General features: G+C 49.5%; 2 protein-coding genes and 1 pseudogene across 3 annotated transcripts; 1 reads left to right on the top strand and 2 right to left on the bottom strand.

Annotated features, from left to right (window-relative positions):
* Nucleotides 1-32: 32 nt before the first annotated feature.
* Nucleotides 33-23,592, bottom strand: IL27RA (interleukin 27 receptor subunit alpha). The gene is made up of 14 exons (XM_043466906.1): nucleotides 23,337-23,592; nucleotides 22,780-22,897; nucleotides 16,960-17,117; nucleotides 16,704-16,858; nucleotides 14,360-14,519; nucleotides 14,194-14,267; nucleotides 9,326-9,506; nucleotides 9,042-9,230; nucleotides 6,397-6,498; nucleotides 6,164-6,322; nucleotides 2,073-2,198; nucleotides 1,389-1,482; nucleotides 1,083-1,176; nucleotides 33-736 (listed from the first exon to the last, which is right to left on the bottom strand). Exons 1-14 carry the CDS (start codon nucleotides 23,431-23,433, stop codon nucleotides 485-487), a joined length of 1,959 nt encoding a protein of 652 aa, XP_043322841.1. The 5' UTR covers nucleotides 23,434-23,592; the 3' UTR covers nucleotides 33-484.
* On the top strand, nucleotides 20,956-21,601 carry LOC122440542 (annotated as a pseudogene). Its single transcript, XR_006269119.1, has one exon. The product of XR_006269119.1 is annotated as a 60S ribosomal protein L13a-like (transcript).
* Nucleotides 23,593-23,773: 181 nt separating the features above from the next.
* On the bottom strand, nucleotides 23,774-26,132 carry RLN3 (relaxin 3). Its single transcript, XM_043466912.1, has 2 exons — nucleotides 25,916-26,132; nucleotides 23,774-24,567 (listed from the first exon to the last, which is right to left on the bottom strand). The coding sequence occupies exons 1-2, from the start codon at nucleotides 26,088-26,090 to the stop codon at nucleotides 24,338-24,340; spliced, it is 405 nt and encodes a 134-aa protein (XP_043322847.1). The 5' UTR covers nucleotides 26,091-26,132; the 3' UTR covers nucleotides 23,774-24,337.
* Between the last annotated feature and the right edge of the window lie 1,641 nt (nucleotides 26,133-27,773).

Here is a 27,773-nt window from a genome sequence, read left to right as displayed (position 1 = left end):
GGCTGCCGTAACAAAAAGATCTCAAGCTATAGTAGCTATCAAAAGAGAAAACAATTTATTTCTTTGGACACGTCTATGGGATCACTTGGAAACTCTGTTTTCTGTTTCTCGCGCTGCCTCCACCTTGGGTGTGGCCAAAGCTATATCACAGGGCACATCAAGGCTCCAGCTCATGGAAACGGGAAGGGAATGTGGAAGAGCCCCCACCCAGACTCAGCGTTGATGCACGTCACCTCTGCTTAGGTTTCACCAGTGAGAACTCAGTCCTTGGTTACACTGAGCTGCAAGGGAGGCTGAGAATGCGTCCGACTACAGTTCTGTGATAGCAGCAGGACAGATCTGGGGAGTAGCTGCCACTCTGGATATCATATATTTTTCCTTTGCTCCCTCATCCATCCACATTTTCCCTGTAGGGCCAGGCCCTTCTCTGTAGGGGTCCTTGAGTCTCAGCTCTTCCTTGGCTGGGTGTCCTCAGGCAAGTGACTCAGCTCTGAGCCTCTATGTTTTCATCTGTCAAAGGAGCTCCCCTCTCCCCTCCTGAGGTCAGTTCAGGCCGTAACCTGGAGCCTGCAGTGGGGCCCACAAGGCCCAGCTCCTCAGGTGTGGGCAGGAAGTGTTTCTCATACCCAGAGTCCAGTGGCGCCAAGGGCTGGGGGGGCTCCTTAACCGGAACCTGCTCTATTTCCTCCACTTCCAGGATGGGTGAGTCGCCAGGGGGCTGGGCCTGGGGCACCTCCTGGGGAGAGAAGAGGCCGAGATTGTTCCCCTTGTACATGTAAGTGTGCATGCTAAGTTGTTTCAGTCGTGTCCGACTCTGTGACCCTATGGACTACCAGGCTCCTCTGTCCATGGGATTCTCCAGGCAAGAATATTGGAGTGGGTTGCCATGCCCTCCTCCAGGGATCTTCCCGACCCAGGGATCAAACCCATGTCTCCTGCATTGGCAGGTGAATTCTTTACCATTAAATCCTGGGAAGCCCCTTCCCCTCATAACCCCCCCACCCTAGTTCCCAACTATTCCCCACTGTCCTAGCTTTCCCCAATCCCCTAGAGGGCCCCAATCAGCCAGGCTTTTCACTCACCTTCATGTGCGGCAGGCTGAAATTGCTATTGGCAGGGTCAGGAATCTTCTCCCAGATCCAGTGGGGCAGTATCTTGTGCTGCAGGTGGACACACCTGGCAAGCAGGTTAAGAGTCAGGGCAGGGAATCCAAGTGGCCAGATACCCATGCCCAGATGGCAAGGTCCAGGCACGTCACCGAGCTCTGACGCATCATCCCCTCATCCCCGCAGCCCCCACTCCCCCCCACCACCCCTGCCAAGCCAAGCTCAGCGATGCCCAGCTGCCCTCCCCACCTGGGCAGAGACCCATGTGTCTGACGGCCTCACCTTCCGCAGGTGGCCAGGCTCACACCACAGCTGGTCAGGAGCACACCCCACAGGAAAAAGACAACTGACAGAACTTTCCAGTTCAGGGTGTTATCTGGGGGGCAAGGGGGAGGGGCAGAAGAACATTTGGACATCAAGAAGGCCGGGAGGGCTCAGGGAAGGCTCCTGGGTGGGGCAGGGAACAGGTAAGGAAGTGGATACCCGGGCAGGGCTCATGAATGGGTGAGGGCTTCTCAGGTGGCCCAGTGGTAAAGAATCTGCCTGCCAATGCAGGAGATGCAGAAGATTAGGTTTTGATCCCTGGGTTGGCAGATCCCCTGGAGAAGGAAATGACAACCCTCTCCAGTATTCTTGCTAGAGAAGCCCACGGACAGAGGAGCCTGGTGGGCTACAGTCCATGGGGTCACTAAGAGTCAGACATGACTCAGCATGCAGGCACAAATCAGTAGGGGGAGTCTCAGAGTGGGAGTGGGACTTGTGAGAAGGTCAAGGTCAGGGATGGGTGAAAGGGTCAAAGACACACATTGCCTGTTAATCCACAGCAGTATTTAGCAGCATCAAAATGCATCATCAACATCCCCAAGTCAAAAGGTTGTCTACCCAATGAAGTTCAGTAAGGATTGTGTAACCCCCCTCCAGTGGAACAGGGTCCCCTCCCATAGCAGTCCCACCCCAGACCCCTACCTGGTAGGTGGAACTGGAGGCTTGGACCAGGTGGGCCCTGTCCTGCGATGGTGGATGCAGTCACCCACAGCTTGCAGGGACCCCAGTGAAGGTCGGGCAGGGTCATGTTTCGGGTGCTGCCAGTCACTGAAGGACATACACAGAGAGGTGAGGAAGGCAGTCAAGTCCTGCCTCAGGACCTTTGCACGTGCCATGCTGTCTGCAACACTCTCTCCCAGACATCCACATGGTTCCCGCCTCACCTCCTCCAGCTCTTTGCCCACAGGTCACCTATCCAGTGAGAACTTTCCTGACTGCCCCTCCAGCCCAACCAGTTAAAACAGCACTTGCTTCTCCATTCATCTTTCTTGCTTTATTCCTCTACTCAGCACTTACCATCATCTGATACACTGCATAGATAGTATTTACTTTATCTATGCCTGCATGTCCCCCATGAGAAAGTTAGGGCCAGGAGGGCCGTATTCCCAGAGTCGTGTCCAGCTCTAGTCAGTGCCTGGCACATGGAAACCACTAAATAGTGATATACAGTTGACCTTTGAACAAGGCAGGGGTTAGGGGTGTCAACTCTTAACTGTTAAAAATCCAAGTACAGTATAATTTATAGTCTGCCCTCCTTATCTGTGCTGCTGCTGCTGCTGTCAAGTCTGAATCTTTGCGACCCCATGGACTGTAGCCCACCTGGTTCCTCTGTCCATGGAAATCTCCGGGCAAGAATACTGGAGTGGGTAGCCATTTCCTCCTCTGGGGGGTCTTCCCCACCCATGGATTGAACTCAAACCTCCTGCATCCCTTGCACTGGCAGGCGGGTTCTTTACCACTGAGTCACCAACACTCTCTTCCAGTCACCAACTCACTCTCTGCCTTCCTTATCTGTGGTTCCTCAATAGGGGCTTTCCTGGTGGCTCAGCTGGTAAAGAATCTGCTTACAGTGCAGGAGACCTGGGTTTGATCTCTGGGTGGGGAAGATCCCCTGGAGAAGGGAATAGCTACCCACTCCAGAATTCTTCCCTAGAGAATTCCATGGACAGAGAAGCCTGGTGGGCTACAGTCCCTGGGGTCGCAAAGAGTCAGACACAACTGAGCAACTAACACACACTCTGTAATTCCTAGTTCCACATCAGCAGATTCAACCAACCATACATAGTACTGTTAAATTTACTATGGAAAAAAGTCATGTATAACTAGACTTGCACAGTTCAAACCTGTGTTGTTCAAGGGTCAAGTGTATATTGGAATAAATAAAAGAATGCATGAATATCATATCCCTCAGAATGCACAGGATCCAGTGAAGGGAAATTTGCTTCAGACCAGGGAGAGACATCTGCACCTCCCACAACTGTTTTTGTTTACTTCTTTGACTGTGCCTTAGAGTTGTGGGATTTTTGTTCCCCTACCAGGGATTGAACCCAGACCAGGAGTTAAACCTAGACCTTCAGCTGTAAGAGTCCTAACCACCTGTCCATCAACTATTATCAGTCATTGATAAAGGGCTGCAACTGAAGGGCCTTGATTCCCCAGCACTTCCAGCTGTTGAGGCAGGCAAAATGCTTCAGACCAGAAAAAGCCCTCAGGCCAGGAATGCAGATGCCAGAGACTGGGAGATAAACTCTGGGCTCTGAGAAGGGCCCTGATGCCACCCATCACAGTAAATAAGGCTCCTGAAATCCCTTCTCAGAACCTGTGGTGCCATATAGCCTTCCCCAACTGGGAATTTTCCAGAATTGCGGCTCCTCTTCTTTTGTCTATATATACTTATGGTCTTGGGACTCCATCCTTAATCTCTCACTTGATGCCCTTCTCAGGCTGTCCCAAGTTCTTTATACCAAGGAGAGACTGCAGTGTTAAATCTCAGCCTAGAACTTATTGCTAGATCTGAAACTTGAGTATCTGACCATCTCATGGACAATCCCACTTCGATGAGGATGTCAGGTACAACAAATCCAAATGGGTCCCCCAAATTCTTCTCGAAAGTCCTTACCACTGGACCGCCAGGGAATTCCCTATTTTTGTGTGCTTTTTAACTGGATGTGCCATATAAAGATATCCAAGCTAAAACATCAAGTAGAAAAAGAAAGCTGCAAAACATCAGTCATAAGCTTTAGGGGCCTATAACATGGTTCTCTTTTAATACTAATAGTAGGTACATGTACTCATAAAAGGAGAAAGGGGAGCAGAGGATGAGACGGTTAGATGGCATCACCCACTCAACAGACAAGAATCTGAGCAAACTCCGGGAGATGTGAAGGACAGGGGAGCCTGGCATGCGGCAGTCCATGGGGTTGCAAAGAATCAGACATAATTTAGCAACTGAGCAACACATAAATATATATGATTTTTAACCCAGTGATATCTATGTATTCGTGCAAAGTGCAGTCATGGTAAATAACTATGTTTAAAAAAAAATAGGCTTTATCAGTTAGAGACAAAAGCAGAAGTACCGAATTATTTAAGGGTGAAATGAAACCAAAGACACACGAGGTAAAAAGTGTGGGGGATACACTGAAACACGAATGATTAAATGCAGTTAACTATTGAAACTGGATGGTGGGTACACAAGGGTTTGCTACACTATTTTTCCTACTTTTGCTTGAAATTTTCTACAGTAAAGCAGTTTAAAATTTTCAAACAACACAACTCAGAAACAACACACAAAAACACAACTCCCATCTTTGTGTTAACGTACACAGGGCAAAATATGGAAGCTGCATGATCAGTATCACTGAAGTGATGAGAATGCTGATATATTTGAGTATATATACTTCTTTAATGCGTCAGTTTTTTAAATACTTTTATTTCTTTATTTTTGGCTGTGCTGGGTCTTCATTGCTGAGTGGGTTTTCTCTAGCTGTGGCGAGCAGGGGCTACTCTCTAATTGTGGAGCAGACACTTATTGTGGCGGCTTCTCTCGTTGCGGATCATGGGCTCTAGGTGCCCGGGCTTCAGGAGTTGCAGCCCGTGGGCTCAGTAGCTGAGGCTCTCTGGTTCTAGAGGACAGGCTCATAGTTGTCGCACACAGACTGAGGTGCTCTGAGGCATGTGGGATCTTCCTGGGTCAGAGATCGAGCCCTCATCTCCTGCATTGGCGGGTGGATTCTTCACCACTGAGCAACTAGGGAAGCCCCAGCGTGTCCGTTTTAAAAACAAGAACAGGTAACTTTTGTGATCAGAAGAAAAGAATATTTTGAAGTTTTTTTACTTTTTTTTTTACTTTTTATGGTATCTGTGTGAGATGATGGATGTGAACGAAATTTATATTGGGAATCATTTCACAGTATTTGTGAGTCAAACCATTACGATGTACACCTTAAACATCCATAGTGTGTTTGTCAATTATATCTCAAGGTGACTGTGGGGGAAAGGGTGATAAAGAGAATTTAGGGACTTCCCTGGTGGTCCAGTGGTTAAGAATCTGCCCGCCAATGCAGGGGACACAGATTTGATCCCTGGTCCAGGAAGATCCCACATGCTGCAGAGCTGCTAAGTCCACGCGCCACAAGGACTGAAGCCAGAGCCCCTGAGAACCTGTGCTCCGCAACAAAAGCCACCGCAATGAGAAGCCCGGGAACCGCTGCAACTAGAGAAAGCTAGCGAGCAGCAACAAAGACCCAGAGCGGCCAAAAATAAGGAAGGCATTTTTAAAAGGAATCTGTGCTCACCGTAAAAATGTAGCCTACATCCAAAGGTATAAAAAAGAAATAAAAATCATATGTAATTCTAAAATCCCTATTGATGCTGTGGAGGAATTTCTTTCCATAGTTGTGTCTCTGCTTTGCTCAGTGCTGGGTTTCTTATTGTATACAAGTGGAACCATCCCACAAAGTTTTATAACCCTTTTATCTTTTTTCACTTAATAAACTATGACAGACATCTTTCAATGTCAATAAATATAGATCAGACTCTTCATTTTAAACGGCCACAAGACAGTCTATTATACTGATAGCCACCAGGGTTATTATCCACTGGGGAACCCACGATATCAGGTGTTCTCGGAGGGGCTGAGAGGAAGCCAAAAGGTCCCATCTGGGGGCCAAGGGGGGTTAGACTGATGGGTGGGTCTTACAGGGGCTGGGAGCAGAGGCAGAGGAGCTCACCATTCTTGCAGACAGAAGGCCTGGTTCCACTCTGAGTGCACAGGGTGTAGTGGGTGAGATGGCCCCGAAGTTGGTGCCGTGGGACCTCTCCCCACGCTACGGCAGGGGTCCCTGAGGGGGTATCCTGGACTCGCCAAACCACTGGCCCCGATAACGGTACTGGCGAGAGAAAGACAGTGGGTCAGGTTCTGCCAGGATTTCAGAACCCTCCATCCTCCAGGCCCACCACTTACCTAGTTCCTCTCTGAACTTCCAGACGGAGGGGGCAGGGGCCAAGCCCCAAGGAGAGACCATGGTCACCGTGATTCGGTAAGGGACCCCTTCCTTGAAATCCACTGAGGAGGACAGGAGCAAAGACCCGTTAGAGTTGGCTGCCCCCCCCCAACTCGTTTCTTATTTTGTAAGGAATCTTCATTGGTGTCTCCAGAGGGACGCTCTGCTATAAGGGTTTTGAGGAAAAGTAATTTATCTGGGAGGTAACCACAGAAAACACCAATAGGGCAGTGGGGAAATGAAGCCGGGAAGGAAAGACACCCAGGAAACTGTGTTAGAGAACAAGTTCCCAATATGACCAACCAAGGCTCAGTCCCACTGGTGCCCTCTGGGTGGCAGAAGAGCTGACAATCCTGAGCTCCATCCCACCCAAGGAGGGAGGGAGGTGGGGTATTTATCCATCGACCATTACTGGTGAAAGGCTGCATCTGAGCGGACTTGATTCCCAGGCACTTCAGCTATCTAGGCAGGCAAGATGCTTCAGACCAGAAAAAGCCCTTGGGCCAGGAATGCAGGTGCCAGAGACTGGGAGATAAACTCTGGGCTCTGAGTGGGGCCCTGACATCACCCATCACAGTAAATAAGGCTCCTGAAATCCCTTCTCAAAGTCTGTGGTGCCACATAGCCTTCCCCAACTGGGAATTTTCCAAAACTGGGGCTCCTTTTCTTCTGTCCATATATACTTATAGTCTTGGGACTTTATCCTAAATCTCTCACTTGACACCTTCTCAGGCTATCCCAAGTTCTTTACACCAAGGACAGACACCCCAGTGTTAAATCTCAGCCTAGAACTTATTGCTAGATTTGAGACTTGAGTATCTGACAGTCCCATGGACAATCCCACTTGGAGGAGCAAGTCAGGTGCAACAAATCCAAATGGGTCCCCCAAATTCTGCGGTAAGACTCCCCAACAAAAACCTGCCTGCTTCTCTCCCGTCCTTCGTTCCCTCTCAGAAGGAGCAAATACAGTCCTTTCTGAAAGGGAAAGTGTCACTCCCTCTTTGGTGTCCGACTCTTTGTGACCCCATGGACTGTAACCCGCCAGGCTTCTCTGTCCACGGAATTCTCCAGGGTAGAATACTGGAGTGGGGAGGCATTCCCTTCTCCAGGGAATCTTCCAGACCCAGGGACTAAACCCAGGTCTCCTGCACTGCAGGCAGATTCTTCACCGTCTAAGCCACCAGGGAAGCCCCCAGTCCCTCCTGGGTTTCTCAATTCCAGCCCTCACCCTCCCAGCCCGTTCCTCCCACAGCCGCCAGGGGGCACCTGTGAGCAACTGAGTCAGGACACACCCTTCCTCCGCTTAGAGCCCTGTGTGGCTCCCACCTCACCGGCAGAAAAAAGCAAAGTCTTCTTCATGAGCCACAAGGCTTTGCACATTCTGCCCTGTCCGCTCCCTGCCCTCACCTCCTCCCACTTTCCCCTTTGCTCATTCCACTCCAGCCACACTGGGCTCCCCACTGCACTCCAACACCTAAGGCACATTTCTGCCTCAGAGACTTTGCAGTTTGTCCCCTCTTGTTTTTCCCATAGACATCCTCATGGATCCTTCAGGTCTTAGTTTAAATGCCACTTTCCCAGAGAGACTTTTTCTTCTTTTTTTTTTTTCCCATAAAATAAATATCTTCCCTCCTCCCCCTTACCCTGATTTACTTTGCTCCAATTACATTACAGGGGTTTCCCTGGTGGTTCAGGGGTAAAGAACCCTCCTGCAACGCAGGAGATGCAAGTTCCATCCCTGCATCAGGAAGATCCCCTAGAGAAGGAAATGGCAACCCACTCCAGTATTCTGGCCTGGAAAATCCCGTGGACAGAGGAGCCTGGCGGGCTACAGTCCATGGGGTCACAGAGAGTTGGACACGACTTAGCAACTAAACAGCTCATTGCATTACAGAGGTATTTGGTTTTTGTCCCACTGGTTGCCTGCCCTACAAGATGAGGATGGAGATGTTGGTGGAGATGAGGGTAGGGATGCTGTTGAGAGGAGACTACAGTGATAGTTCAGGGTTTGGCTTTAGAAACCTGACTACGTGGTTCAAATCCTGGTTCTACCACATACTTGTTGTATGGCCTCAGGGGAGTTGCTTAACTTCTCTGAGCCTTTTTCTTTATTTATTTTTTTTTTCTGAGCTTTTTCTTAATCTTCATAATAGCAGAAACCTGCTTTGTAAGGAAGATCGAATGATTTCACGCTGATGGAAAGGCCAATACACATCAGCTGCCATCACTGTGTGTGTCGTCGTTAACTTGCCAAGTCGTGTCCAACTCTTGTGACCCCATGGACTGTAGCCCTCCAGGCTCCTCTGTCCAGGGGATTTTCCCAGGCAAGAACACTGGACTGGGTAGCCATTTCCTTCTCCAGAGGATCATCCCAACCTGGGGATTGACCCTGCATCTCCTGCATTGCAGGTGGATTATTTACTGCTGAGCCACTGGGGAAGCCCATCACTGTGTACCGGTGTCTAGAATAGGGCTTGGCACACAGTGGGTAGTCAATGAATGTTTCTTACACGAATTAATAGTACTTGAACACTCTTCTGCAAATCCAGCCTCTCCTCTGTTCTCCAACAGCTGAAATGGGATCCCAGGTGCCCTTCGGCCTCACCTGGCAACACTGCGCTGAAGTTCCCAGGAGGAAGCCGAACCCAGTTGAGGTTCTCCAAGGGGTCGCCGTCTCGAATCCAGTCCACCACATGATCCTGCAGCTCCCTAGGCTCCTGTTGCCAAGTCACCAGCAGCTCTTTGTTTCCAGAGATGCTCCTAACCACCACGCCATGGGGGGCAAAGTCTGGACCTAGAGGATGAGGAGGAGAAATCTCAGCTGTCTACTTGGGACGTCTCCACTTGCACCTCCAGGGCATCTCACAAAGGAAGTTCACAGCCTCTTACCCAAGCAAGTCAAAGAGAGGCTGGTAGGAGGCTCCCAGCTTGTGGCATTCACGGCAGACACCCCCACCCACTCTGCTTGGGTGGGGATGGAGAAGTTGCAGCAGGGGATCTCCTGGATCACCTCCTGATCTTTAACCTGGATCCAGACTCTGTAGGTCACCTGCACGCAGAGCCCTGAAGCCTAAAGGATAAGGGGAAGGAGGGGTGAATCTCTCTCCTTATCAGGCACATACTGTGCATCTCAGTGAGGTCACTGGATAAACCCATCAGTGAAACATTTTTGTTGGTTTCACTGTTGTTTGATCACGAAGTCATGTCCGATTCTTGACATGAATCGGACCCAGGTTACTCTGTCCATGGGATTTTTCCAGGCAAGAATACTGTAGTGGGTTGCCATTTCCTTCTCCAGGGCAATCCTCCTGACCCAGGGATTGAACCTGCATCTCCCACACTGGCAGGTGGATTCTTTACCGCTGAGTCACCAAGGAAGCCCTGGTTTCACGGTACAGGGGAGGAAACCAAGTCTCAGAGGGGCTCAACAGCAGAAGTAAGATTAGAATACAGCGTGTGAGCCAGAACTAGGGTGCAAAACAAGAAAGGATACCAAAAATCCAATCAAGATAAATTATATTTTAATGCAATATTTTTAAAATTTCTTTTTACTGAAGTATAGTTGATTTATGAAGCTGTGTTCATTGCTGCTGTAAGCAGTCACACACGCATACACACACACACACACATATACACATTCTTTTTCATACTCTTTTCCATTATGGTTTATCACCGGATATTGAATACAGTTCTCTGTTCTACAGTAGGACCTTGTTGTAACACAGTATTTTAATCCATCAAAATTAATGCAAAAAAAAAAAAAAACCATGACAAATTTTCAAGATTTTAAGTAAGGGACTTCCCTGGTGGTGCAGTGAGTAGAATCTGCCTGCCAATAGGGGGAACATGGATTCGATTCCCAGTTCGGGATAATTCCACATGCTGCAAAGCAACTAACCCCATGGGCCAAAACTACTGAAGCCTGCTCACCCTAGAGCCAGCAAGCTGCCAACTACTGAGCTCACGAGCTACAACTACTCAAGCTGGAATGTCTATAGCCTGTGAACCACCAGGGTATAGAGAAGCCACTGCAGTGAGAAGCTCATGCACCACAACTAGAGAGTAGCCCCTGCCCTCTGCAACTAGACAAAGCCCACATGTAGCACCGAAGACCCAGTGCAGCCAAAAATAAATTTTTAAAAAACAAGAGAAAATAAAATGATTTCTAAAAAAAAATATTTTCAGTTCAGTTCGGTCGCTCAGTCGTGTCCGACTCCCTGCGACCTCATGAACTGCAGCACGCCAGGCCTCCCTGTCCATCACCAACTCCCGGAGTCCATCCAAACCCATGTCCATTGAGTCGGTGATGCCATCCAACCGTCTTATCCTCTGTCGTCCCCTTCTCCTGCCCTCAATCTTTCCCAGCATCAGGGTCTTTTCAAATGAGTCAGCTCTTCTCATCAGGTGACCAAAGTATTGGAGTTTCAGCTTCAGCATCAGTCCTTCCAATGAACACCCAGGACTGATCTTTAGGACGGATGGGTTGGATCTCCTTGCAGTCCAGGGGACTCTCAAGAGTCTTCTCCAACACCACAGTTCAAAAGCATCAGTTCTTCGGTGCTCAAAGACAAAATCTGGCCAACGCACTTGTATAACCCTGCCTCGCTCACCTTACCCCATTCTGTCCTGTGTGGTTCTTAGGGACTGCAAAATTCCCACTGTTGTACAGAGGAGTGGTTATGTGTAGCAAAGAGGATGGTACCCTCCAGAGTCCTTTGGGGAAACTTGTGAGACTATCTAGTTACCTCAACGATTGGTATTTGATGCGCAAGAGCCAGGGACACTACTCTCTCCTAGAAACAAAAAGTTGCCCCACCTCCCTTGTGACTTTAGAATGTCATCCCAACTGGAAACTTCTATAGATAGAAAAATCTAACAATTTTAGCTGATCCTAAGACCTAACACCATTTGATGTATAAATACAAAACCTTTGGGGAACGGGTTTTAATATTCACTGAATGTTAAAATATTCCAAACATATAGGGACTTTCCAGGCAGTTGTGATTATCAATTTCCAGTACGATCTGTGTTTTGATCAGAGCATTTCTCTTGCATTGTCTCATCCCTTTGAAGTCCTTGGAAACTGGCTCAATAGCCTGGTATGTGGACGACTCTGGTAAATGTCCTGTTTGGTATGGAAAGAATGCATGTTCAGATGTTCCCTGTGTGAGTCCACTTGGTTGTCAGCTACTCACATGCTCAGATCTTCTAGATCTTGACTTGTTTTCCAGCTGCTTGTTATGGAATTACTTAGAGGAGTATGTGAAAATCTCCCACAATGGATGTGAATTCAGAGAGTTCCCCTTGTAGTTCTGTCAATTTTCACTTTATGTATTTTATTTATTTATTATTTTTTTTTCACTTTAGGTATTTTAAAGCTATGTTATGAGGTACACGGAGCTTCCCTGGTGTAAACAGTAAAGCTTCCCTAGTGTAGACAGTAAAGAATCTGCCTGCAGTGCAGGAGACCGGGGTTCGATCCTTGAGCGAGAAGATTCCCCCCAGAGGAGGGCACAGTAATCCGTTCCAGTATTCTTGCCTGGAGAATCCCATGGACAGAGAAGCCTGGTGGGCTACAGTCTGTGGGCCTGCAAAGAGTCGACCACTAAGAGACTAACACAACCCTATCAGGTAGGTACAGATTTAGTACTCATGCCATACTGGTGAACTGAATACTCTGGCATTATGTAGCAGCCTTATTTCCCCTTTATTTTCTACTGAATGTTACAATACACTGTATACTGTATGTTACAACACAATACACTGTATTTATACACTTTTAAATGTGCATATATATATATATGGGTTATAAGAACTATATTTCTATTTTATAATTTTATCATGTATTATTTACTTGGGGCTGTATGGAGCTTCGTTGCTTGATGGGCTTTTCTCTAGTTGCAGAGAGTGGGGGCTACTGGTTGTGGTATTCGGGCTTCACACTGCGGCGGCCTCTCTTGCTGTGGGGCACAGGCTCTAGGCACACAGGCTTCAGTAGCTGTGGCACACGGGCTCAGCTGTGGCTCCCCGGCTCTAGAGTACAGGCTAAATAGTTGCGGCACACAGGCTGAGTTGCTCAGTTGCAAGTGGGATCTTCCCGGATGGGGGACCGAATCTGTTTCTCCTGCATTGGCAGGCAGATTCTTTACCACTGAACCACCAGGGAAGCCCTGAGCTATGTATTTGATTTCAGTATAGTAAAGGGGCATTACAAGGTATGTGTCATAAAACGGAGGCACTGAGGGACTTTGCTGGTGGTCCAGTGATTACGACTCCATGTTTCCAATGCAAGGAGCACAGGATTGATCCTTGGTCAGGGAATTAAGATCCCACAGGCCCTGGAGCATGGCCAAAAAAAGCGAAAAAAAAATTTAAATAAATAAAATAAAGGTATTGAAAGTGTGAATTATGCTTTGAAAGCCAATAAACATCAGCTCTGCCATGTACCAGTTGTGTGGTTTGGGGCAACCTCTCTATGTCTCATTTTCTCATCTGTAAAGTTTGTCAATATAAATAAGTGTGTAGGCGAGGACCTGGCACACAGTAAGAGCTCTGGAAATATTATGCATGGTTAAAGTGAGTGATATTATTAGATCGTGTGGCCCAAGAAAGTAAGAGCCCTGTTACTGGTTTCTTGCCATGTTTACCGTGAGTCAGGGCCTTGCAATGCATGGAACCGACTAGGTGCTCAACAGACTTGGGTCAGTGAGAACTGTTTCATTCTTGTCTGTCATCTCACAAGCCCTGTTTTTGTTTTGGTTTTTTAAAAAATATTTATTTGTTTGGCTGCACCAGGTCTTAGTTGAGGCACACGGAATCTTCAATTTTCATTGCAGGAAGTGGGGTCTTTTAGCATACAGGATCTAGTTCCCTGACCAGGGATCGAACCCAGGTGCCTTGCATTGGGAGCTCAGAGTCTTAGCCACTGGACCACCAGGAAATCCCTACCATGCCCCCGCCCCCCACCTTTTAAAATTATTTATTTATTTTATTTTTGACTGTTCTGGATCTTTGCTCCTGGACTCTGGCTTTTTCTAGTTGCTGCGAGCGGGGACTACTCTCCAGTTGCAGTGCTCGGGTTCCTCACTGTGGTGGCTTCTCTTATTGCAGAGCTCAGGATCAAGGGCGCGAGGGCTTCAGTAGTTGTGGCATGTGGGCTTAGTTGCCCCAGGGCATGTGGGACCTTCCCAGCCCAGGGACTGAACTTGTTCATGTCCCCTGCATTGATAGGCAGATTGTCAGCCACTGGACCATGAGAGAAATCCCTACAATGCCCTTTTGATACTAACATCAAAGCCCTTAGCATACCTGGCTATACTTTGTGGAGCTGAGCCTTGTATTGCTTCTAAATCTTTGCACCCAACGTCCCCCCCCCCCGGCCTGGAACACTCGTACCCATCTTCAAGTCTCAGCTCAGATCCCCTACTTTCAGTCAACATTGGTGGAGTCTTGCTTGAGTCCAGCGCCATGCCAGGACTTCCCTGATGATCCCCTCCTTGAAGCCCTGAAGCAGCCTCAAGAGGGCAGCATAGTAGCCTCTGTTTTGTTTACATCATTGTTTTTTTGGTTTTGGGGGTGTTTTTGATTTTGCAGCAGCGGGTAGCCTGTGGGATCTCAGTTCCCCGACCAGGGATTGAACCCACGACCTTGGGAGTGAAAGCTCGGAGTCCTAACCGCTGGACCACCAAGTAAGTCCCTGCATCATTGTTATCCAGGGTTTCCTGACATGAGCAGAGAAATGGGTCTTCACAACTCACCTTCCACAGAAGCAGGAGTTCCTGTTCATCCGGTGCCCCACAGATGTTCCCCATGATCCACACATCTTTTGGAGCTGGTGAGGATGGAAAAAGGAGAGACAAATGGGAATGGCATGATGGCCAGACTTCCAGGAGAGGAGAAGATGGGAAGCCCAGAGATCCTCACCAGAGGGTGATGTCTGGAAGGGCAGAATGGGACTCCACTCGCCCCACAGATCCTCCTCTTTGTCCACTCGGCAGCGGCCCAACATCTCGTAGCTAGTGGCCAGTTCCAGGTCCTGGATCTCAATAGGGGTCAGAGGTATGGACTTCACTTCCGGTTCCAGCTGGGGGAGTGACATGTGAGTGATGAGGCTGAAGGCTGAATTGAAAGTTGACCTTTTATATGTCAATGTGTGTGCTCAGGCACTTCAGTCCTGTCCGACTCTTTGGGATCCCCTGGACTGTAGCCCACCAGGTTTCTCTGTCCATGTGATTTTTCTGTCAAGAATACTGGAGTGGGTTGCCAGGCCCTTCTCCAGGAAATCTTCCTGACCTAGGGATAACACCCGTGTCTCCTGCATCCCCTGCATTACATGCACATTCTTTACCACTGAGCCAGCTGGGAAGCCCTTGAAGGTCAATAGGATGACCAGTACTGTCTTGCTTTGCCTGGGAGACAGAGTGGGTTTTCAGTTTTAAAATTTCAGTTTTAAAATTGGGACAATCCCTGGCAAAAAGAGACAACTTGATTATCCTTTGTGCCAGGTATAGCAGTAGGTGGGAAATTCTATTATTGTTCTCATTTTACAGATGAGGAAAACTAAGGTCAAGAGAGGGAAAGTGACATAGCCAAGGTCACAGAGCTAGTGAGTACTACAGCTGAGATTCCCACCCAGGCAGTAGGATCTCAACGCCTGTATCTTAGCACTGTTCTGAACTGCATGGATATTCACAATGAAAACAAGTCTATACATTGCGGTATTTTGCATCCCAAGCCATGACTGAGATAGTTGGTTACCCCCACTACCGATTCTCGGCTTCTTCTTTTGGAAACCCTGAGTATCTGTCAGGACCATGTGCATCAAGAATAAAGACATTTCCCAGTCTCCCTTGTAATCAGGTGAGACCATGTGACTATGTTTTGACCAATGAGATATGAGATGACAGATACATGCAACTTTGGGGTTGTGCTCTTAAAGTGTTTGGGCAGGTTCCTCAACTCCTGAGGGTCCCATTGCTCTGGAGCTTTCGTCTTTTTTTTTTTTTTTCTGTGTGTGAGCTTGGGAAAGTTGCTTAACCTCTCTGAGATTCAGTTTCCCCAACTATGAAACAGAGATGATCGTAAAATAATCTATATATAGGGAAGTCAGAGTACAGTCCTCATTAAGATCATCGAAGCAGATTGCTTAGCTTGGGACCTGATGCATGGCTGGTGCTTGCAAATATGAACCACTTTTATTATGAACACTTTCGAGTATTTATTGAAAACCAGGCTCTGTTCCTCATCTGTAAAATGGGTAGGCACAAAACACGTCTACCTCAAAGAGTTCTTGTACGGATTTGACAAAGAGCCTCCAACAGTGTGTGGCACACAGTAGGTGCTAAGTAGTATCTGCTATAAACCTTTTTTTTTTTTTAGTGTTCATTTATTTATTTGGCTGCATCGTGTCTTAGTTGCAACATGTGGGATCTAATTCCCTGCCCAGAGATTGAACCCTGCATCGGGAGCATGGAATCTTAGCCACTGGACCACCAGCGAAGTCCCCTGCTGTTAACCTCTTACTTTAAGTTTCACGTAAGCTATTTGAGGAGACAGCAAGGAGATCAAACCAGTCAATCCTAAAGGAAATCAACCCTGAATACCCATTGGAAGGACTGATGCTGAAGCTGAAGCTCCAATACTTGGGCCACCTGATGTGAAGAGCCAACTCACTGGAAAAGACCCTGATGCTAGGAAAGATTGAAGGCAGGAGGAGAAGGGAATGACAGAGGATGAGATTGTTGGATGGCATCATCGATTCAATGGACATGAGTTTGAGCAAACTCTGGGAGATAGTGAAGGACAGGGAAATCTGGGGTGCTGCAGTCCATGTAGTCGAAAAGAGCTGGGTACAACTTAGTGATTGAACAAGAACAATTCATTAAATGAAAGTGTCTGAGGAAGTTTACTGAGTTTCTCAAGAATTCCAAGTGAAGGGAATTAATTCCCTGGCTGTCCAGTGGTTAGGACTCCATGCCTTCACTGCCAAGGACCAGGATTCAATCCCTGGTCAGGGGACTAAGATCCTGCAACATGCATGGCATGGCCAAAAAAGAAAAAAAAAAATTCCAAGTGGGACTGCATGGAATTTATCCTGGTGCGGGTACATTTTTTAGCTGAACAAGATGCATGTACAGACCTTTTGTGAGGGATGTGGACAGACTCCAGGGGCAGGTGAGGAGTGAGTTCTGGGCTAGGTCTCTGATTTGGGAATGATGTCCCAGGATCCACCAGAGTAGGATGGGGGAAAAGGGTCCCTGACACTCACCAGCACCCAGGGCATCTGGCACCTTCGGTAGTAAAACTGGCAGACCAAGACCTTATGGGGTGGCCATGTAGGAGGGGCCCACTGGACAACGGCCTCCAGGGGGTCATCTTCTGAGAAGTCCACGTCAGGGTACAGGTGGGGGGCATCTGGCTTCACTGAGGAAGGGGAAATGCATTCAGCAGGGGCCTCCAGGACCACCCACCCCACACACAGCACATCCCCACACACAGCACATCCCTACACTCCCACCCATTACTTCGGGTTTCGAGGTTCACGAAGATGGGGGGCCAGAGAGGCTGGCCGGCCTTGGCCATCCAGACAAGGAGCTTGTCAGACGTGGTGAGCTGTTCCCGTGGGATCGTCACCCAGTTCTGGCCGGTGGGCACCGCCACGGTCCAGGTTTTGTTGGAATGGCTGCGAGGAGAGATGGGGAAATAGGGGCGGTAGACGAGAGGCTGGGCCCCGAGTCGTAATGATAACATCGGCTCTGCCTGGGTTCAAGTCCTAGTTCTGCTTAAGAACTGTGTGACCTTGAGCAAGCAACTGAAATTCTCTGTGCCTCAGCTTCTTGACCTACAAAATGAAAGTGATAAAAGTGCCTGCGAAAAGGGCTGAATAGGGGAGATGAGATGAGATGAGATACGAAATGCATTTAGGACAGCAAGCAGGACTTCCCTGACGGTCCATGCATGTGCGCTCAGTCCCTCAGTCTTGTTGGACTCTGACCCCATGGGCTGTAGTCCGCCAGGCTGCTCTGTCCATGGGATTTTTCGAGCAAGAAGACAAGAGTGGGTTGCCATTTCCTCCTCCAGAGAAACTTCCCGACCCAGGGATCAAACCTGAGTCTCCTGTGTCTTCTGCATTGGCAGGTGGATTCTTTACCACTGAGCCACCTGGGAAGCCCTTCCTCTGGTCCAATGATTAAAAATTCACCTACCAATGCAGGGGATGTAGGTTCCATCCCTGGTTGGGGAACTAAGATTCCAAGTGCTGTGGAGCAACTAAGCCCGAGCCCAGCAACTACTGAGCTCTCATGCCACAACTAAGATCCCATGCAACCAAATCAAAACACTAAAGGAAAGAATAGCAAGCATCAGGGGCACAATACATGTTATATAGGCATTGGTTATTTTATTTATTGAGCACCTATTATATATATCCACATTAACTTCTATATTTTCTTGGGCTCCAAAATCACTGCAGTGACTGCAGCTATGAAATTAAAAGATGCTTGCTTTTTGGAAGGAAAGAATTACAGCTAAGACAAACCTAGACAGTGTTTAAAAAGCAGACATCACTTTGCTGACAAAGGTCCCTACAGTCAAAGCTATGGTTTTTCCAGTATTAACATGTGCAGCTGTGAGTGTTGGACCATAAAGAAGACGGAGTGCCAAAGAATTGATCCTTTCATATTGTGGTGGTGAAGAAGACTCTTCAGAGTCCTCTGGACAGCAAGGAGATCAAACCAGTCAATCCTAAAGGGAATCCACCCAATGGGAAATCCAATACCCATTGGAAGGACTGGTGCTGAAGCTAGAGCCACAATATTTTGGCCACCTGATGCAAAAAGCCAATGCATTGGAAAATACCCCGATGCTGGGAAAGACTGAGGGCAAGAGAAGAAGAGGGCAGCAAAGGATGAGATGGTTAGACAGCATCACCTACTCAATGGACACGAATCTGAGCAAACTCCAGGAGGTAGTGGAAGACAGCAGAGCCTGGCATCCATGGGGTCAACAAGATTCAAACACATCTTAGTGACTGAACAACAACAAAAACAACTGTTAAGTCAGCAAATACATATTTTGTGCCAGGCCCTGCTGTAGAAACTGAGAATAGGACTATGACCAAAGCAGGCAAGGATCCACTCTCCAGAGCTGGTATTTCAATGGAGCAGGCAGATGAAACACATATAAATATATAATTGATGGTGGTATAAGCAATGTAAAGAACAATCAAGGGAGTTCCCTGGCTGTCCAGTGATTAGGACTCCACATTTCCATTGCAGGCGGCACGGGGTTCAATCCCTAATAGGGGAACTAAGATCCCACAAGCCTCCCAGTGAGGCCAAACATACAGAAATAATTAATGAAATTTAAAAAATCAAGCGGGGTGAGGAAGATGAGGTGCACTGAGATGAAGAATGACAGCGCTGTTTTAGTACAGGTGGTCAGGAAAGCTCTCTGGGGAGACATGAGAATAAAGGCCTGAAGGAGGTGGGTGCACAGTTTGTGAAGGGCCTTCCTAAATGAAGAGCATTTTAAGAAGGAACAGCAGCCAAGGCAAGGGTCCCGAGGCCAAACCATGCCTGGTGCTTTTTCTTTTTTTCCTTTCATAATTTTCTTTATTTATTTTTGGCTGTGCTGGGGCTTTGCTGCTGCACATGGGCTTTTCTCTAGTTGCAGCGAGTGGGGGCTACTTTCTAGTTGTGGTGTGCAGGCTTCTCATTGTCGTGGCTCCTCTTGTGGAGCACGGGCTCTAGGGGCGCCGGCTTCAGTAGCTGTGGTGTGTGGGCTCAGTAGTTGCTCCAGAGCACAGGCTCAGTGGGGTTTCCCAGGTGGTAAAGTGGTAAAGAACCTGCCTGCCAATGCAGGAGACATAAGAGATGCAGGTTTGATCCCTGGGTTGAGCAGATCCTCTGGAGGAGGGCATGGCAACCCACTTCAGTATTCTTGCCTGGAGAATCCCAAGGACGGAGGAGCCTGGCGGGCTACGATCCATGGGGTCGCAAAGAGTCAGACACAACTGAAGCGACTTAGCACACGCAAGCACAGGCTGAATAATTGTGGCACACAGGCCTAGTAGCTTTGTGGCATGTGGGATCTTCCCAGACCAGGGATCGAACCCAAGTCTCCTGCATTGGCAAGTGGATTCTTTAGCACTGAGCTAACCAGGAAAGACATGGTTAGATAACATCACCGACTCCTGACTCAATGGACATGAGTTTGAGCAAACTCTGGGATATAGTGAAGGACAGGGAAGCCTGGCGTGCTGCAGTCCATGGGATCGAAAAGAGTTGGACATGACTTAGCGACTGAACAACAACGACCCCAGGGAAGCCTCTGTGCCTGGTATTTTCTGAGCAACAGTGAGGAGGAGGCTTGCATCCTGGAAGAGAGTGAGTAAGGTGGAAGTGGGAGGAGGCGAGGACAGGGAGGTGACAGCAGATTGTTCAGATGACAGCAGGAAGGATTCTGGCTTTTACCCTGAGTGAGCAGGGAGCCCTGGGGTGCTGTGAGCAGGGGAGGGAAGTGCTCTGATGCAGAAGTTCACAGGCGCCCCCTGGATGCCATGGTAGAGAAGAGACTGTGGGGGTGAGGATGGAAGCCTGAGTCCTGAGGGGAGGTGACTGTGGGGTCCAGGCCAGCGATGATGGGGACAGGACCATGGTGGGTGATCAGGAAGTAAGGAGTGCCGGATTCTAGATAATGTTAACAAGGCCTGCTGAAGGATCAAATGTGGGTTAGAGAGAGAGGCTTGAGGATGTCCCAAAGGATTGGATTTCAAAGGTTCAAATCAAGGCCGTCATTTCAAAACAAAAACAAAACCAAAAAAAACACATATGCTGGCAAAGATGTGGAGAAATTGGGACCCTCTTACATTACTGGTAGGAACATAAAACGGTGCAGCTGTTGCAGAAAACAGTTGGTTCCTCAAAAAGTTAAACAGAATTGCCAACTGACCCAGCAATTTTACTCCTAGGCATATACCCCCAAAGAACTGAAAAGAAGGACTCAAAAACTTGCACACATACATCCTCAGTAGCGCTAGTCACAATCACCCACTGCAATTGTTCAATGGTGGAAACATCCCAAGTGTCCGTTAACAGATGAGCAGACGAACGCAGTGTATCCATTACAGTAGAATATTGTTCAGCTACAAAAAAAGGAATGAAGTTCTGGTCCATGCTACAACATAATGAACCTGAAAAACATGCTGAGTGAATGTATATAGATCTAAAAGACCACATAAGGTATGATTCCACTTAGGAGAAATGTCCAGGACAGGCAAATCAAAGGGATGGAAAGTAGATCAGTAGTTGTCAGGGGACAGGGATTGACTGCTGTTAGGGATGAAACTGCCTTTTGGGGGTAATGGACATGTTCTGGAATGAAACAGAGGCACTCGTTGCACAATAATGTGAAGTACTAACAGCTACTGAACTGTTCACTTGCAAATGGTTAATTTCACATTATGCAAATTTCACCTTATTAAAATTTAAAAAAAAAGCTTGCCCAGGCGGCTGCCGAAGATGGCGGAGGGGCAGGTCCTGGTGTTCGACGGCCGAGGCCATCTCCTGGGCCGCCTGGCGGCCACCGTGGTCAAGCAGCTGCTTCTGGGCCGGAAGGTTGCGTGCGGTCGTGCTCTGTGAGGGCATCAACATTTCTGGCAATTTCTACAGAAATAAGTTGAAGTACCTGGCCTTTCTCCGCAAGCGGACGAACACCAAGCCCTCCCGCGACCCCTGCCACTTCCGAGGCCCCAGCCGCATCTTCTGGCGGCCCGTGTGAGACATGCTGCCCCACACCAACTGAGGCCAGGCTGCTCTGGAGCCCCTCGAGGTGTTTGATGGGATCCCACCACCCTGTAACCAGAAAAGGCCTATGGTGCTTCCTGCTGCCCTCAAGGTTGTGCGTCTGAAGCCTACTCGGAAGTTTGCCTACCTAGGGCGTCTGGCTCATGACGTTAGCTGGAAGGACCAGGCAGTAATGGCCACCCTGGACGAGACGAGAAAGGAGAACGCCAAGATCCGCTATCGGAAAAAGCAGCAGCTCACGAGGCTACCGAAGCAGGCGGAAAAGAACATCAAGAAGAAAACTGACAGATTCACAGAGGTCCTCAAGACTCATGGATTCCTAGTCTGAGCCCAATAAAATAGACTGTTTATTCTTCAAAAAGAAAAAAAGAGAGGAGACTTTTTCTTATTCCCTGGTGCAAGCATGCATGCTAAGTTGATTTGCAGTCCTATGTATTGCAGCCCGCCAGGCTCTTCTGTTCCTGGGACCCTCCAGACAAGAATACTGGCGTGAAAGAATACTGGAGTGGGTTGCTATGCCCTCCTCCATGGGATCTCCCCAACCCAGGGATCGAACCCATGTCTCTTACATCTCCTGCAGTGGCACTTGGGTTCTTTACCATCAGAGCCACGTGGGAAGCCCTCTTCCTTTCTCCTTCTCTACAAATTAAAACCCCTCTGGACATGGATGGTGGTGATGGCTGCACAACAGTGTGACTGTACTTAATGCCACTGAACTGGACACTTTAAAAAGATTGAGGGGACTTCCCTGGTGGTCCAGTGATTAAGAATCTGCTTGTCAGAGCAGGGGATGCGGGATGGATTCTTGGTCAAGGAACTGGGATCCCACATGCCCTAGAGGCAACTAAGCCGGTGCACCGCAACTAGTGAGAAGCCTTCAAGCCAGGATTAGAGTCCAAGCTGCAAAGACGATCCAGGACAGCCAAAAGAAAAAGATTGAGGAAAAAGGGGGTAAATTTTATGTGTACTTTACCACCATTAAAAAAAAAAAAAACAACCTCCCATGCCAGTTCCCATCTTCAAATGCTCCTTTTCCTCCCTTCTCACAGCCAAATTTGAGATGAATTTGAGTTTCCAAGTGTGATTCATCATGAAGCAATATCAGTCACCCCCTCAGACTGTGGGCTCCATGAGGCTTTCTGTGTCTCTTTCACTGGTGCATCCCCAGCACCAGACCAAATGATCTTTCCAGATTCTCAGAGAGGTTAAGCTACTTGCCTAAGGTCACACAGCAATAAAAAACAACTCCTGGTCATTAAGCATTTTCTTTCCCAAGTGCCTAAACTCACTGAATTCTCAGAACCAACGCTGGGAACCAGGTTCCATTATTATCAGCATTTGAGAGAGGAAGAAATAAGTGCTCAGAGAGGGAAAGTGACTGGTTCATGGTAACACAGCAAGGAAAGGAGGGAATCTGGAACTGAAGGGCTTGAGAGTGGGGCAGGGCTGGGAGGTGAGGGTGGGCAGGACGAATAGGTCCTCTGAGAAGGCTAGAACCTGAGTGGCTTCAGTGCCCCCCAATTACCCCATTGTACTCACTACTTCTGGCTCTGGACAAACAGCATGGAGGGGGCTCCCAGGTCCCCAGGAAGCTCCCAGGAGCAGTTCAGGTTGCCCAGGGGTCCAACTCCATAGCACTGCAGGGGCCCCTGGCTGCCTGGAGAGGGAGGCAGGAGGGTCTCAAGGAAGGGGGTCAGTTCCCCCAGCCTCGGGCACACCCCAGAACTTCTGACAACTGTGGAGGGCGATCCAGGGTCCCTTACTGAAGCGAGCAGCAGGAAGGGGGCGCTGGGCACCGCTCCCCAGGCTTTGGGCATAACTCCTCCCCTCCCACCAGCCACATCCTGTTAACTAACCACCCCCCCCCCAACTCCCCGACAAAAGCCCTTACTCTACCCCCGCCTCCAACCCCGGCCTCAAGTTCCCACCTCGCTACCGCCCATTCCCCAAGCCCTCGCATCGCCCGGCCCCTAACCCGGGGCCGGGGAGAGCAAAGTGGCTTCTGGACCTCGGCCATTCATTCCGCACACTTGAGGGTCACCCTGGAGGATGGGCGCTTTCGCGAGCATGAGACACGAGCTCGCTCCAGAACTCACCCTGGGGCCGAGTCCGGCAGAACAGCAACAACAGAAGCAGAAGCAGCAGCAACGGCTTCGGCCGCGGTGGGAAGGGGGCGGCCGGGGCCCCCCGCATGGCACTCCCGCGCCCCTCCAGTCCGGCCCGGCCTTGCCGGGCCCAGCGCTGCCGCGCCGCCCGCCTCACTCTCGGGAACCAACGCCTGAGCGGCGACGGGAAGCAGAGCCACCCCTCCCGGCCGCCTCCGCACCTTGCGCTCCGGGTCCCCGCCCCTTCTCTGCACCGGAAAGTTCCCGGCAGAACTCGCAGGGGCTGGGGAGGGAGTCTGGGGAGAGGGTGGGGGCTGCGCTGAGGGCGTGGCCGAAGCTGCCTTGATACCTGCCCCTTCCCTCCCCAAACATCACACACTGCCAAGTCTTTTGCAACTTTTTATTTTGAGGGGCTGGAGAAGGTTCCGATCCGTTCCCACCACACACACACACTGAGCTTCCCACCCCAGGATATGAAGAAAACCCAGGAGTCCCTCCACCAACCCTGGGGTCTACAGCTTTAGAACCGCCCCCCACCCCCAGCGGGCGGGGTTGGAGGGAGAAGGGCTGGCAGGCAGAGGGGCTGGCAGGCAGGAAGGCTGGAATTGAGTGGGGGTGTAATTTGGGCTGGCGAATGGCCACAGATGGGACAAAAGAGAGTCACAGCTTGGGCAAGGGTCTGGGTGTGGCCAGTTTGGGTAAGTAGGGACAGTAGGAGACAGAATAGGCCAAGAAAGGCATCATATGGGCTGCTCAGACGTCAGGGTCCCCATTTGGCCAGGTTGGGGCATAGCTTGCTCATGGGTGGGATGGACTGCTCAAAGATCGGGGTTGGGTGGGGGGGACTTTGAGCCCACAGTGCCGGACCTCCGTGACTTGCTGATGAATGAATGCGTGAGGGACCAGAAACAAGTGCCCAGCCAGACACCAGCCAGGTGGATGGCAGGGCTGGGGCATTCACCCCGGTGCTCCCCTGCTGCCCAGTTCCGCTTCTAGCAGAGTCTGCCGATTTCACTCTTGCTGCACCCCCGCTTGCAGCAGTTGCTGGACAGGCCAGCTAGGACGTCGCGTCTGCTCCGCAGAGACCCTGGGGTTCCCTGCCAGCCCTGTCCGGCCCCGAAGAAGGCCTGAGGGGACTTGGTCAGGGCCAGCCACTCGCTGGAGGCCACTGCCTCATCCAGCTCACTCTCCGAGTCGGTGTCCACCTCTGGAAAGGCATCTTCTGCAAAAGATGAGAAGAGTTAGTGCTCGGGATTGTGTCACACCCAGAGTCCCAGCTCCGGGCTGGCCCAGCTACTTCTCTGTTCTGGAGTGTGACTAAGCCTCGTCAGTACAGACTTTGATTCTGCTCAGATGTGGGTTCCTTCTTTGATGAGCAGTTTAACCCCACTGAACTTGACTTTCCTCCTCTGTCACAGCTTTTCCCCTGTGTGCTAAGTCACTTCAGTTGTGTCCGACTCTTTTCAACCTTATAAACCATAGCCCTCCAGGCTCCTCAGTCCATGGCATTCCCCAGGCAACCCACTGGAGTGGGTCACCATGCCCTCCTCCAGAGAACATTCACGACCCAGGGATCGAACCCACATCTTGTCAGGAAGGTTTGGGTACCTCTAGCGCCACCTGGGAAACCCAGCTTTTCCCCTCCTACTTAGTTATTGAGGACCTCATGGTGAAAAACACATGTCTGGGAGCTGAACTGACTGAGCCCTAGTCCAGTTATCACCCTTGAGCTTTAGCTTCCTTGTCTGCAAAGTGGGGATAATAATAACTCCTGGGACGTCCCTGGCGGTCCAGTGGTTAAGACTTTGCCTTCCAATGCAGGGAATGCAGGTTTGATCCCTGGTCGGGGAGCTAAGATTCCCCATGCCTCTTGAAACAGAAGCAGTATTGTAACAAATTCAACAAAGACTTTAAAAATGGTCCACATCAAAAAATTTAAAAAAGCTTCTACCTTGTAGAGTTTTATACAGAGTAGATGACTTAACTAATATGCATTAAAAAAAACAAACTTAAAATAGCATCTGATATATGGTAAGCACTCAGTTCTGTCTTAATCAGTTTAGACTCAATTTTGCCACTTAACAAATGTGCGAGATACAGGAGCTGTGCCTCCTATTTGCAGATCAAGGGGATCAGGGAAGAAAGGCAACTTGGTAGGAGGGTCACCTATTAGGAGATAAATCTAGCCTTGTAGTCACCACACTCTTCTTACTCCCTTCCCTGAAGGCTTGGAAAACACTTTAGTTTCGGCTTCTGAATGGCACTGACCAGGGTTGGGCAAACACCAGCCTTGCGTAACACAGGGCTCACACGTAGCAGGTGTCCCAGACCTCTAGCTGGTTCAGATGGCTTGCCGCCCACCCCAACCCCCATCTCAGCTCTGCAGCTCTGCCAACCGGCTCCCTCAGCCTTGGCACAGCTTCAAGGGCCTGGCCCATCTCCCCAGCTGCATGTGGTGCAGGAGGGACCTTCCTGCCCCAGCCCCTCATCTCACCTCCGTCTCTGGTTTCTGGGACCCACCTCGTGTCCCGTCAGTCCCGCGGCCACACACACTACCTGCCCAGCCTTACCCACAGCGTCACGGGCACGTCTCCACCGGGAGCCCCCACAGGTGAAGATGACTGCCCGGATGAATTCACGGCCGCAAAGTTTCACTCCGTAGGGTGTTGCCCGGGCCTCGGTCCTCGGCAACAGCTCCCCAGCCAGCAGCCCCACGGCCAGCAACAGCACCAGGTGTCTGAGCATGCTGGACGGGGCTGCCTGAGATGCGAGAATGGGCACAGCAAGGCAGCTTCCTGGTGACTGGTGCCTCTACCGCCTCCTGGCCCCTCATTTATACATCTTAGCTTCCCCCTCCTGTCCTGTAGGAGCTGAGTGACCTCGTTTATCTCCATCAGCAGAGGGGAGGCAGGCATGCCCCCCCCCACCAAACCCTGACCTTTCCCGTTTCCTGGACCAAGTGATAACCTTTGGAAGGAATAGGGTGACGTGGTCCAGCTGTCATCACCGGCTGTCATCTTCAACAGAGAGAGGTGAGAAGGCCTCCGCTCAGCAGAGACCAGTGAGAGAGTCAGTTCTTAGGTAGGTTGATAAGAAGTCCGGACTCCCCACGGAGGAGAAAGGGGTCTGGAGTTCTCAAGGAGGAGAAAAAGACAAACTTTTTTTTCTTTAAGCCCTGAGCTGCTGCTGCTGCTGCTAAGTCGCTTGAGTCGTGTCCAACTCTGTGCGACCCCATAGACGGCAGCCCACCAGGCTCCTCCGTCCCTGGGATTCTCCAGGCAAGAATACTGGAGTAGGTTGCCATTTCCTGAGCTGATGATTGCACAACAAAACAACTCATCTTGCTCAAGGATATGTTTTTCCTTAAACTCTGTACCAATGACTATATAACAGCAATGTATCCTGCTTGACGATGTGTTTCTCTTCTTGAGAACCTTCTGACTAATCCTATCATCTTATAAAATGTATATTGTGGGAGTGGGTCTGGTAAGACCTTTACAACCTTGAGACATTCTTTTGATTTATTGTTAATAACCAATTGAAAAGTCTATAGCTCCCTTGCTAAGACTAGCGAGTGGGGCACTCTCTGTCCCCCTTCTGATGTGTATGTCAGAAGCTTTCTCTGTCTCTTTATCACTTTAATAAAACTCTGCTATGCAACAGCTCTTGAGTGATCAAGCTGGTGCCTGGTCCCGAAGCTAAATCTTCTTTGGAGATCATGAATCTGACACCGTTCACTGTAAGCTATCACCAGGAACCCAGACCCCCACCAGGCCAGGAGAGAGGGCGCAACCAGCCCCTCATTACCACCCTACTGCTAGGGTCCTGGGCCTCTTCTGTAATAACAATACTGAGCGCTTACACTGTGTGGGTTAAGGGGCCAGGCACCGGTCTAAATAGTTCAGATATTGTTTAATCAATGTAATCCTCTCCATAACCTATGATAATGCTTCTCAAAATCTGAGCAAGCCTCAGACTCTGGAGGGCTTGTTAAAATACAGATTGCTGGGCACTATTTGCAGAGCATCTGAGAATCTGTGTGTGTGTGCGTGCTCAGCTGTGTCTGACTCTTTTGCGACCCCATGGACTGTAGCCGGCCAGGTTTCTCTGTCCATGGGATTCTCCAGGCAAGAATACTGGAGTGTGTAAGGAAAGGGAGTTAGAGAAGGCGAGGTTCAAGGGAAAAAATAAAAACATGAAACCGGCACTTTACAGGAACAGATCACCTTTAACGAGGTGAGAAGGGGCAGCAGTCAGATTAGTGGGCTGCTGGGCTAAGTGGAAAAGAGAGTAGGTATATATAGAAAACGTATATATGCGGAGATGCATCATTTTGAGGGGGTCTGTTTTTCCTCATGATTATTTTTGATTAGTCAGCTTTTAGCAGCTGGGGTAAGGAATTCCTGAAACCGGCCGGAGACTCGGATC

This window comes from Cervus canadensis, chromosome 4 (assembly GCF_019320065.1).
Source record: "Cervus canadensis isolate Bull #8, Minnesota chromosome 4, ASM1932006v1, whole genome shotgun sequence".
NCBI lineage: Eukaryota > Metazoa > Chordata > Mammalia > Artiodactyla > Cervidae > Cervus > Cervus canadensis.
The sequence above is the reverse complement of the archived record's forward strand: the minus strand, read 5'-3'. Positions and strand labels throughout refer to the sequence as shown.

Coding starts and splice junctions, on each gene's coding strand:
- RLN3 (XM_043466912.1), bottom strand. CDS start 26,090: ATGCTCAGACACCTGGTGCTGTTGCTGGCCGTGGGGCTGCTGGCTGGG. Junction 24,568..25,915: donor ACGTGCCCGTGACGCTGTGG/GTAAGGCTGGGC, acceptor CATCTTTTGCAG/AAGATGCCTTTCCAGAGGTG.
- IL27RA (XM_043466906.1), bottom strand. CDS start 23,433: ATGCGGGGGGCCCCGGCCGCCCCCTTCCCACCGCGGCCGAAGCCGTTG. Junction 17,118..22,779: donor TTTGTCCAGAGCCAGAAGTA/GTGAGTACAATG, acceptor CTCTCCTCGCAG/CCATTCCAACAAAACCTGGA. Junction 14,268..14,359: donor CTTCCAGACATCACCCTCTG/GTGAGGATCTCT, acceptor CATCCTCACCAG/CTCCAAAAGATGTGTGGATC.